Genomic DNA, 12,197 nt, shown 5'->3' with positions numbered 1-12,197 from the left:
TGTACCAATCATCACCATGTGAATTTGCTTTTATGTTATTTTATGTTATTGGTTCCAGGGAAAATAATAGAACTTCTGATATGGGACTCAATCAATAGAGAATTAAATGAGTATAATTTAATTAATGCCAAACAACATGGGTTTATGGAAAATGGATCCTGTCAAATTAACTTGATGATTAACTCCCTTTTTGGTGAGATTACAAATTTTGTTGATAAATAATGTTCAACTTGGTTATGGATTAAAAAGTGGCTACCTGACAGGTGTAGCCTTTGATAAATTTAGGGTGCAAGTTGAATGGGTCACTAATAAGAGGTTCCTTACTCAGGGAGCGAACTAAGATTGTTATCAAGTGAGACTGGTGAATCACACAAATAGGAACAGGAAGACTTTGTTTAAATTTATTTAAAATCCAAATAAATCCAAGCATAAGTATAATTATATGAAAACATATATATGTAAGCAGAGCCAGAATGAGCTCTACCCTGACATCTGGTGCTGAGCTGTGGAAAAGGACTTTAGGGGCTGCTCTTTTTCGCACGGGAGGTGGTTACGTGTGGGGGTCCCGGGAGAGGGCAGTCAGGGGACAAGGAGCAGGGGGGTTGGATGGGTCGGGTGTTCTGAGGGGGGCAGTCAGGGGGCGGGAAGTGGGAGAGGGCAGATAGGGGGCTGGGGCAGGGACCAGGCTGTTTGGGGAGGCACAGCCTTCCTTACCCAGCCCTCCACACAGTTTCGCAACCCGATGTGGTCCTCGGGCCAAAAAGTTTGCCCACCCCTGGGCTAGATGATCACAATGGTCCTTTCTGGCCTTACAATCTCTGAGTCTCTGTGTTGTGGGTCAGCCATCAACCGACATGATCAATGGAAATTTGCTCCACTTTTGCCTCCCAGGACACCAATGTCTATAATCAGTGAGGTTCCAGGGAAGAAGCTGCTTGTCATATTTCCTACCTCCTCTCCCTGAAAACAAGAGGTGGCAAAGAAAAGGGATTTATTGCAGAGTGACTGGCCCCTTTAAGGGGAAATGGGCCCAGCCCCACCCGTGACTCTCTCTATGTGGGGAGAATGACAGTGGGTCACATGACACAATCTGGCCTTATTTAGCCTAGCAGTTTGGGCAGAAGGGGGCAGTGGCAGATGGCTGCAGAAGTTGCAGAAAGCAAAAAGGCTCCTGCAGGAGACCCTGAGGCTGCAGGGGAAAAAACGTCTCCAGGTAGGTACGGCTGGGAGTGACCTGCCAAGGCAGAGAAGAGGCCAGACCCCAGGAAAAGCTCTGGGAGTCAGCGCTCTGGTAAGGATTAAGACCAAGTTTGTTTAAGAAGAGTGTGAAGCCTAGGAGGGTGCAGGAGGCTGTTTCTGTTTGTGTTGTACTTGCACTCCCAGTAGGAAACCCCAGAGAGTGCTCCCATGAGAGAGAGAAGAACTGTGAGTTGAGCTCAGGAGGTGTGATGAAATGGGACTGTTCTTAATGTTTCCTCTGAATATTGTGGAGGTGCCTCAATTTCCCTTATGCAGTTCTTAAGTATCTAGGTGGTGGGATAAGGATGTATGATCATTGCAGAGCCCTAGAGGGCAGGTGTGTGAAGCGGTCTGGACACACAGAATGGCCAACACCCTGTTTCCTGGCACCTGGCCCTTCCCCCCTGCAAGGTGAGAGCTAAAGGGTTGGAGAACAAAGGAATTAGGTGACCTCCTGGCCCGGGAAAGGGACAAAGCCCAGAGGAGGAGGGACTGGAGAGAGTTTCAGTTTGGGGCTGGCTGGGGACCTGGAGTGAAGTGCAGATGTGGTTGTCTGGCTCACTGCCCCCCAAAATGGACCCAGCTGAGGGGCCCTGTTCTCTGCACCTACAAGCTCTGGTTTAGACCATGTTCCTGTCCTCTAATAAACCTTCTGTTTTACTGGCTGGCTGAGAGTCACGTCTGACTGCAAAGTTGGGGTGCAGGACCCTCTGGCTTCCCCAGGACCCCGCCTGGGCGGACTTGATGTGGGAAGCGCACCGAGGGGCAGAGAATGCTGAATGCTCTGAGGTCAGACTCAGGAAGGTGGAAGTTGTGTGAGCTGAGTGTCCTGAAGACAGTCTGCTCACAGAAAGGAGACTTCCCCAGAGTCCTGCCTGGCTTCATAGAGAGCAGTTCCAGAGCATCACCTGGGGACTCCATGACAGGAGGGATGGAAAACCTTTAATTCATGTGTGACGGTGCTGCCCGTGGGAGCCAGCTGAGATGACTCAAATAGGGTGAACTGCAAACAAAACAGGGCAGACAAACCCCAAACGCTGGTAGATATTCCAATACTTAGATTTGCCAAGCCAGCACAAAACAACTTCTGTATTATCTCACTGGTTACTCAGAAGTCCAAACAATGCAGTTCCCTTAAGTACCCAGCTTCAGGCCTCCATCCAGGCACACATGTCCAATGTATGATGATAAATTCTGAAAATCTTATTTCATCATATAAAAGAAAAGGTTCTCCTGACCCCAAAGGACCAAGCCCCAGACCCAGGTCAAATAATAACTTCGATCTTACCCCAAATACACGCTTACAGTCAATTCTTATTAACTAAACTAAAATCTATTAAAAAAGAAAAGAGAGAGAGAGTGATGGTTAAAAGATCAATATCCAGACAGACTTGAATTCAATTCTTGAGGTCTAGATACACAGCAGAGATGATCTTGTAGTCGCCAAAAGTCCCTTTAAAAATAGTCCATAGGTTATAGTCCAATGTCCATATTCAGGGTGTCTCCAGTCAGTGACTGGGGATCTCAATCCTTATGGCTTAAGGTTTCCCCTTCTTGAAACCCAAAGCAGATCTGAGATGAAGGATTGTGTCCCAAGATTTTTATACATTTCCAGCAGCCTTTTGGCCTGAGAAAACAATAGGCTTAACTTTCCTTCTTCAAAACATCATGGCAACTAGCACAGGATAATTTATCCATTAAACAGTTCAGATACAGGTTATCACATATATCACAAAGAGACATATAGACAATAATACTATTTCACTCAAGTGTCTTCCTAAATGTTAATATTCCTTTTTTGATCTTTGAATCAAAGCTATAGCCATAGACAAGACTTGTTTGCTTACATCACAAGACCTGAGCAAACAGCTACTCTTCTATCTCTAACAATACAGGCTGCATCTCAAAGCTCTATTCATTTACATCTCTTCCTAACCAGTCTCTAAAGTTCCACCATGGGTCAGGTCAATCTGGGAGTTAATTAACTCTTTCTGGCCCTGTCACCTTTCAATGAGATATTATATTACACTCATAACGTCACATCATGTTAACTTGAGACTATTGCCACAGGTCATGTTTATTTTGTATTTTGAGTACCCTGAAAGGGGCTGAACTCTGGGAGTGACCTGGCCGGAGGGCTGAGCAATGTGAATTCTTGGGAGAGATGGAAAAGCCTGGTGAGGAGACACTGAGGCAGAGGCACCTGCAGAGCCATCCCCAGCCATGACAGGTGCTCAGAAGCAGCGACCCCATTACAGGGACACAAGAAAGAAGCAAACCTAAATAGTAGAGCTGGGGGAGGGGTGGTTTTCCCATCCTGCAGATTTTCAAAAGATAAAATGGAGATCCCATCCCAAATTGGGACTGTAGACAGGTTCTGTCCCAGGGCAACCCTTTGTGGCCTGAGGTGGCCCATCAGTTTCCCATTAGCTTCCCAAAAATAATCTACTCACAGCAAGAAGTCTTCAAAGCAGTATTCCTCCTCTCTTGGGATCTAATATATTCAACCTAGTTCAGCTCCCCAAAGTGAGCCCCTCAGGTCACGGTTTCCACAATCTGCCTTCTGGGGCTCTGTGGTTCAAATCATCTCCAGCCTGTAATTTCACCCCTTTAGATCAGGGTTTGTGGCCCTCCTTCTAGGGGCTGTGCGCTAGCTGAGTTCTCTTGCTCTCTGGGCTCCCAGCAGCTGAGCTCCTCCTTGACTGAGCTGGGAGCTTCCTGTTGATTCACCTGCCCAGTCGACTAGCAACCAGACAGTGCCCCTTTCCTCACTGGGGCTGGATCCAGACAAGGAAGGGAAATGAGGGATGCCTTGTGTGCTGACGTCCTGGCACCGCAGGGATGAGGAGCCTGTAATGCAGTGACGGGGCATGTGTTGGGGGAATGCGATGCAGGAAGGTTTCATACTGTTGCACTAAATCGGTCAGAAGTCTGGCCCCTGCTCTCCTGCCCCCAACAGAACGTGTTGCCCATGTTGCACACAGCTGTACAGGCGATGCAGGTGGTGTGCACAGGGAACATCTGTCCATTCCAGGGCAAACAGCTGTTCACTGACCACCCATCCGCAGAGTTTCCAGGGCCTGTTCTGCAGGGTACCACGTCCTGCAGCCAGAACAGTGCAGCCCTGGAGCGGGAGTTTGTACTCGTGGAGTTGGTGCTGTAGTGGGCTGTGCCCTGGAGGTGGAGGTTGTACCCAATGGCCACCAGGTCGATCAACTGCTCCATCAGCAACTGGTCCTGGTCCCAATTGCTCTCTTCATGCTTGAGGAACTGAGCCAGTATTCCTTCCTCCTGCTGGGCGTCCCATTCCTCCTTCGCCTTCTGCTACTCCAGCGGGTCATCAGTGCTGCAGAGCATGTTGCTGAACATCTCATCCTTGTCCCTCTTCCTTTTTCCTTGCTGACTAAGAGTCCTGTCCCAAAGAGACTGAGGAGGGTTAGTCCAGCAGAGAGGGGCCGTCCCTAGCCATTTGGGTGCCTTATGCAGCCCCCCTGAGGTGGGGCTGTGTGAAGCCCCAGGCCTCCCCCTCCACCCGCCACTAGGGTCTGGGAGGCAGGAGCTGTGGGGGCCACTTTTGGGGGCCCTACAGGCCCAGAGTGGCCCGGGGAATTAGCGGGGAGCCGGGAGCAGCCTGCTCTGCTTCCCTCACCCAAGCTCCAGCCGTGTCACTCGGGGGAAGAGGTTTCGGGAAAGGGATCCTACCCCCCCCCTCCACTCACAGACAGCAGCGGGAAACAGAGCAGCCTGGCCCCAGCCCGCTCTACTCTGCCAGCTCCCAGCTGCGGCGCTCCGCTTCCCAGCGCCGGTGAGAGCGTGGGGCAGTCCTTTCCCCACCCGAGTGACGTGGCTGGGGCCAGGGCAAGGGAAGCGGAGCAGGCTGGGCCCACCTTGCTCCACTTCCCGCCACTGGTGAGTGTGGGGGGCGATCCTTTTCCCGCACTCACCGGCGCAGGGAAGTGGAGCGCCGCGGCTGGGAGCTGGCGGAGTACAGCGGGCTGGGACCGGGTTGCTCCACTTCCTGCCACTGCTGGTGAGTGTGGGGTCGCTGGGGGAAGAGGCTTGCAGAGAAGAGGTGGAATGGGGGCGGGCCAGGGGCGGAGCAGGGGAAAGGGTAAGAGCCAGGGTGGAGGGAGTTGTCTGGGACCCCCCCTCCGGGACTGCCCTGCCTTTTGTAGTGGGCGCAGCCTGCGTGGGGCTGGCCAAGGGATGGGGCTGGTCACTGGGGCTTGGGCTGCTCCGTATGCAGCACGCAGCTGCCTAGGGGCACCATGAAATTTGGAGCAATTTGGTGCCCCAAATTTCATGGTGCCCTACGCAGCTGCGTATGCCTAGGGGCGGCCCTGGCTTCCAGCTCCCGTAACCATGGCCGGCTCGCTCCGGCCCCTCTTGTTTTACAGGTGTGTTGGGACACCCTCAGCAGTGCTGCACAATTCCTGAGGTGGCACCAGCTCGGTGCCCTCCTCCAGCAAAAGGAGCCGTGGCGAAGCTGTGACTGCCGGGTGAGGGAGCCCTCGGGTCATTCACTGCGTAGCCCTTTCTGGCAGGAGTGGGGGAATTGGTGGATAGGGCAACCCCCATTGCCCGGCTCTGTGCCCACACCGAGCCCCAGGACCACACCTGGCCCTGGGTGTAGTCCCACTGCGTGATCCCCCCGGCACAGGAAGGAGGGGCGAAGGCAGGACACTGCACAGACCTGGAACCCGGCCTGCGGGACGGAAAGGCCTTTCATAATCTGGTGCTCCCTTGTTCTGGCTCCTCGGTGGCTCACTACAAGGGGAGAGCAGAAACCTTCCTGTGTCAGACTTTGGCCTTTCTGGAGAACCCGCAGGCTCCAATTAGAGAACTGGCCATCAGGTTCCTAGTAAGCACAGAGCAGAGGGCTCCCCTTAGCAGGGGGCTGGATCCGGTCCCAGGCTCTGCTCAATCCCTGCCGGCAACGAGAAGTAACCCCTGGGCTCCTGATTGCCGAATGAAGGCTCAGTGGTATCAGAAACCCGTAGGAGTAAGCTCAACCCAAACTGCCCTGATTGGCTGATGGGCCCCCTCTAACCCCACTGCTCCCCATGCAGTACCCGTCCCCCCACAGCCCGCCATGGGCTCTTGGTAGTGGAACCTCAAGGCGCTATGCTCTCCTTTGGCAACCAGCCCCACAGCCATCCCTGGGGCCTCTCCCTTTCTCTGGGGACTCAGGAGCACGTCCTGGTCAGTGAGGGGTGGGGGAAAGCCCCACTGCTTGGAGGAAAAAGAAAAGGAGGACTTGTGGCACCTTAGAGACTAACCAATTTATTTGAGCATGAGCTTTCGTGAGCTACAGCTCACTTCATCGGATGCATACCGTGGAAACTGCAGCAGACATTATATACACACAGAGACCATGAAACAATACCTCCTCTCACCCCACTGTCCTGCTGGTAATAGCTTATCTAAAGTGATCATCAAGTTGGGCCATTTCCAGCACAAGTCTCTAAGGTGCCACAAGTACTCCTTTTCTTTTTGCGAAGACAGACTAACACGGCTGTTACTCTGAAACTGCTTGGAGGGTGACAGACGCTTTGAAACCCTCACGGGGGATGTGGGGAGGTGACGAGCTGTTTGTGTGTGTAGAGGGCTCACTGCCTGGCAGCTGGACCAGAGGAGCCAGGACAAGCTGGATGCTATCTGCAACGGTGAGTGGTAACCGCTTTGAGCACTGAGCGTTAGGGGGACGAATGGCCCAGAGCCGCGGGCTGGGTTCAATCTCCAACGCCAGCAATATGATCGTGGGCGAGAGCCACAAAGGGATGCAAAATGTAGATCCCCCCCCAACCCTGATCAGCTGCCCCCTCACCCTGTCGTGTCTGCTGGTTGGCAAGTACCAAGGATTGCCCCCCCCCACCCCAGAACACAGCCAAGGTGGGGTCCTGCCTCCCCCCTTGCACTCACTAGCCCAGTGCTTGGGGAAGTCACCTCCACATGGGGTGCTTGGGGTCAAGCCACTGCTCCAAATGAGGCCGAGGTGACATCCGGTCATCTACCTCCCTGCTGCATGCCCAGACCCCTGGGCCAGCGCAGGGCAGAGCAGTGTCTCCTCCACATTTGTTGGGGAAAAGGGGGAAGGGGTGACATAGCTCAGGCTCCTCACTCCCAGAGCAGGTTCATAGCTGGGCCTCCCAACTGGAGCTAGAGAATGGCTGAGCTCCCTCCTGGAGGGCAGCAGGGCACCCGAAGTTAGGCGTAGCCTAACAATGCCCAAGCCCCCTTTGTGACTCTCCCCCTCTCTGGGCCTAAGTGCCCAACTGTGCATTGAGGGGGAAAGGGGAGGGTAAATGCAGGCAGGGATGAGGTGCTCAGATACTGCAGGGACGGGGCAGTCCTAGAAATAGTGAGTGAATGGGGTTCATTGTGACTTCTTGCCTGTGTCTGGAGGCTCCCCCAGCTATGGAGGGCAGTGGGGATGTTTAGTGAGGGTTGCTGGTTGTTCCCGCGAGTCCCCTGCCTCCAGCCTGCTGCCTCTTTGTCGTGGGCCGAGAGGCACAGTGCTGGCTTGGTCTGCCGGGGCTTTCCAGAGAGCCGTGGCTCTGACCTCCATTTCCTTCAGGACAGGACAGCAAGTCCTCAGTCCGATGCCTGGCTTCGCAGACCATCCTCATCCTGGATACCTTCAAGAACTACCTTCCAGCCCGCTCCAGCCTGTGGACGTTGTTCCACAGGATGACAGTGATGTGCACTAGGGAGAGCCCGGTCATTGGAGCTGCCCAGCTGCCCTAGCTCTGGTAAAAGCCAGCCTCCCTTCTTTGGGGGATTGGAGAACCAGAGCCTTCCTGGAGCAGGGTGGAGCACTTCGTGCCAGACCATGGCTTCTTTCCCATTGGCCGCCTGCCCTCCCCAGCCATGTGAGTAGTTAACCGCTTGATAGCTTTCATCACCATGTACTTTTTGACAGTTTTCCTTGCCCCGTGTAGGGTTTATGTTCCACTCTCCATTCCCATTTCCGGTCGTGTACGATTTTGGTGGTGTCGGACATTTTGAAAACTTATTTTGTATTCTTTTTCTGTGTCTGGCCAGGATAAGATTGTGTGCTTGTGTTTTGACGTATTTAGAGGAAAAGTATGAACGAGCAGAAAGAGAGGCTGTAAGGAGTTCGCAGCTCCCTCCCCATCAGTCTGAGTGGGAGACCACTCCACTCGCTACGATACTTCCGGGGTACCTTGGTTCAGGGGAAAATTAGCTCAGTGTTAATGGTTCTGGCCTGCAGTCAGGCCAAGCAATGGTAGGGAGTCTGTTTTCCTGGGGCCCTCAATCAGGGCAGGGCTGCAATCGAGAAGGAGCTCTGGCCTACAGGCAGGCAGAGCAGCAGGAGGTCCACTTGCCTGGCCCTTGATCGGGGCTGGCCAGCAATCAAGTAGGGGGGTTCTGGCCTATAGTCTGGCAGAGCCGTCGCAGACTAGGGGAGGTTAGCTCTCTGGTGGGAGAGTCAACACAACCGTCTGGCGTCCTGATTCAGGCGGGTGCCAGACCAATGCAGGCCTCCTGACAACTAGGTGGGGAGGCTGCCACTCCTGACGGTGGGGTGGCGGGGGTAGGGGAACCCAGGCCTTCCCACTCCACTGTGTCCCAGCCCAGGGCCCTAACAGCGGTGGAGTGGTCTGCCACTGGGGCAGCAGGGAAAATCTGACGGCAACACACTGTCCGGCTTGTAGTCAATAACACGGCTGAACCCTATTCGGCTGCCCTGGGCTCCTTCCTACATGCCCATTCCGTGTGTACATGGGTTCCAGGGTCGTTCGCTTCACTGGGGTAGACGGCTTGTGGCAGCCCCACCAGCTCCTCGGAGTCCCTGGCGTCTGGCAGCTCCGGCAGCCCCTCTGGGTCTCTGTCAGGATAGCGCTCTGTCAGGTCTGGGCTCCTGCAGCGGGGAAGAGACGTCCTGCTCATCTAGCAGCTCTCTCCCATCTGAGCTGGAGGGCCGGCCTTGCACCGTTCCGCTTCCTGTCCTGCCCTTCTGCTTCCAGCAGGGCGGCCATGGGTGTCCTGGTTCTGCCCACCAGGGGGTATTTGTGACTCCCTCCCAGTCTGTCAGGGCAGGAGACCACACCCCTGTACTCTGTACCCTACACGCCCCCCATCTCTCAGCCCCCCTGCCAGGGGTTAGAGGACTCTGAGCTCTGTATCCTACATATTCCCCCAGTCCTCCTGCCTGGCGTTAGGGGGTGCTGCACTCATCTCTCAGCCCCCCTGCCTGGCGTTAGTGCTCTGTACTGTACACAACCCCAGCCCCCAAGCCTGGTGTTAAGGGGTGCTGTGCTCTGCACTGTACACAGCCTCAGCCCCCCTACCCAGCATCAGGGGGTGCTGTGCTCTGTACCCGACATTACCCATCTCCCAGCCCCGCTGCTCAACTTAGGGGGTGCTGTGCTCCGTACCTTGCACATCTCCAGCTCCCATGCCCAGCATTAGGGGTGCTGTGCTCTGTATCCTACACATCTCCCAGCTTCCTGCCCGTTGTTAGGGGCGCTGTGCTCTGTACCATACACAGCCCCAGACCTCAGCCTGGTGTTAGGCAGTTTCTAGTGTCTGAACTTAGATTCCAGAACATCCAGTATCTGCACATGCTGGGTGCAACACGCTGTGGGTATAGACAGGACCCGACACTGGAACCTATTCTGCATGGGGACCTGATTCTGTCTGTCTGTCTGTCCGGCCACATCCTCTCTAATGAGGCTGAACCTGCCCATCTCCCCAGACTCAGCATAGCACAGGACTTGGGGGGCACCTGCTGGTAAAGGTGGCCTCAATCCCCACTGTACAGGCAGGGGTCATTCAGCTGGCAATAGCCCTTCTCTCGAGCCCCAAGTGCCTCTGTGTCATGGCTGCCTGCAGGAGTTCAGGGCCAGCAACTGCCTGGGGGAGGGAACAGGGCCTGGCTAGGCAGGGGCTCAAACCGGTGAGTGAGTTTGGATCCCCAGCTAGCCGTAGGGGTGCAACACAGGGGGTGATAAACTCCAGCCGGTTCCTCAGAAACCTTGTCCCTGAGGCCTCAGTAGAAATGGGGATGTTCACCTGGCAGCACACAGGTGCGAAGGCCTTGAGAGGGAGGTGGCAGATGTGCCCTTTTGATGCCCGAGCACACGGGGAGAGCAGGGGCGTAGGCCCTGCTCCGTGGTACTGTTGGCAAACGTCTGTGACTCGCGTGCCCTGGGTGCACACGCCCCTACAGTGGAACGTGTACAGGCACAGCACAGCCTGAAGAAGGCCAGCTCCTGTGTTCGGGAAGTCACCGGTTTTTTTACAAGAGCTGGAAACTGACATTGGATGAGCCAGGAACTCCTGATCGGCACTTTGTCCCTCCAGGAGACCGACCCATCTAGCGCAGAGAACGGGGGGACACAAAGGCTGAGCTGAAGCTCGATTCATGCTCTCCAGGAGGCCAGGGCACCCTCATGCTCTAGCTGAAGACGGCCTGGGGGTTCCCAGCATTGCCCTCATGCTATTTCTCTCTGGGAGCCCTCGCCCTGCACCCTGGCCTGTCTGTTCTCAGGAGGCTGCGTGCTGCCAGGTGCACATCCCCAGCGCAGAGTTCCTGGTTTAATGCCAGGGGACGGCGACTGGGAAGGAAACATACTGCCATGCCAAGACTGGGAACGGGCTGGTGATAATGCCCTGGGGTGCCTGGCATGTCAGTACCCTGCTGGGCCAGGAGCCAAGCGCCCCCTGGAGCCATCTGTCAGGCCCTGAGTCCATCCTGTGCTGGGCTCCAGCCAACCACAAGCCAGGAACTGGACCCGTGACTCCCAGAGCAGGTGTATCCATTTCACAGCAGCAGCTCAGTCTGCTCAACACGACTCCAGGGCCAGGAACTCGCTCCTGTCTGACATTGGCAACAGTCTTAGCCTGCTCCAGCCCCGCTCCTAGTCCCACTCCAGCTCTGGTCTCCCTCCAGCCTTGCTCCACTCACGCCCTGGCCTCCTGAGTCCAGCTCCAACCACTAGGCATGACCGCGTCCATCACCTTTGCTGACACCATCCCTTCCATCGGGAATGGCACTGAGGTTGCTGGGGGAAGAGGCATTCTCAGGTTGCCAGGAGCCATTGTTCTATTTACCAGGACAGTCTGATGCCAGGACAGGCCCCCTGAGCTCTGGAGAGGACTAGAGCTGCATTAGGACACCTGAAGTGCAGCTGCTGGAGAGTCAGCAGAGTCACCCAGAGACAGCCACACTTGCCTCCCAGCCCGGGAAGCCCAGAGCATAGACGTCTCTCAGAGCATCATTGCTGGCAGGAGACACTGGGTGAGAAATGGAGCCCCTCCTGCCCAGGAGACCCCGCGTGGGGGGAATTGGGCTGTGTCTGTACAATGTCTAACACCATGGGGCCCTGATCCGGGACTGAGGCCTCTGGGCACTACAGACAAAGGAGAACAGCAGGGCTGGAGGATTTACAGGATCCATTTTAGGAGGGCTGGTTGGTTTGAGCCAGCAGTGAGTCCCATGTAACACAGAGCTGTGGTAGTGATGGAAGATCTGTTTTGTCTTCCCTACGTCGCACAGGTCACAGCTTAGCCCTGACCAGCTGCAAGGATCTTAGCGGGCCCTGGTATGGTTGTAGCAGCAGACTCAATGTTTCAGAAAAGTGAGATCTGTGCAATCGGCAACATAGTTCCACCTGGGCACCAGCCAGCTCCTGTGCCCCAGATTTCTCACACTGAACCAGGGACGAAGGGGGCAAAAGGTTGGAAGAGAAGGTGCCAGCCTGGGACCCATGAGACCTATGGTCATTTCCCAGCTCTGCCACAGATGCTCTGCGTGGCTTTGGGCAAGTCCCTCATTCCCTCTGTGCCGCGGTTTCCTGTCTGTACAGTGGGGTAGCAGCCAGGTCCTACCCCGCAGGGGGCGGTTAGATTAAATGCAATAGAGGTTGGACAGTGCTCAGATGCAAGGGGGAGGAGGATCAGGATGGTGCTTAGGGCAGACCGAAAGCAAA

General features: G+C 55.1%; 1 protein-coding gene across 1 annotated transcript in view; it reads right to left on the bottom strand.

Annotated features, from left to right (window-relative positions):
- The window catches only part of LOC311520853 (antigen WC1.1-like), a gene marked incomplete at its 5' end in the record, with an annotated part of 82,468 nt that extends 71,218 nt beyond the window's left edge, over positions 1-11,250 (bottom strand). The window contains 3 exons of the mRNA XM_084628714.1: positions 4,383-4,563; positions 8,986-9,124; positions 11,174-11,250. Coding sequence (XP_084484840.1) covers positions 4,383-4,563; positions 8,986-9,124; positions 11,174-11,250 — 397 coding nt within the window. The remainder of the gene's footprint in view (positions 1-4,382; positions 4,564-8,985; positions 9,125-11,173) is intronic.
- Positions 11,251-12,197: the final 947 nt, after the last annotated feature.

This window comes from Lepidochelys olivacea (assembly GCF_965140295.1).
Source record: "Lepidochelys olivacea isolate rLepOli2 genome assembly, chromosome: 1".
Classification (NCBI taxonomy): domain Eukaryota; kingdom Metazoa; phylum Chordata; order Testudines; family Cheloniidae; genus Lepidochelys; species Lepidochelys olivacea.
Note: the sequence above shows the minus strand (reverse complement) of the source record. Positions and strands in the feature narration are given on the sequence as shown.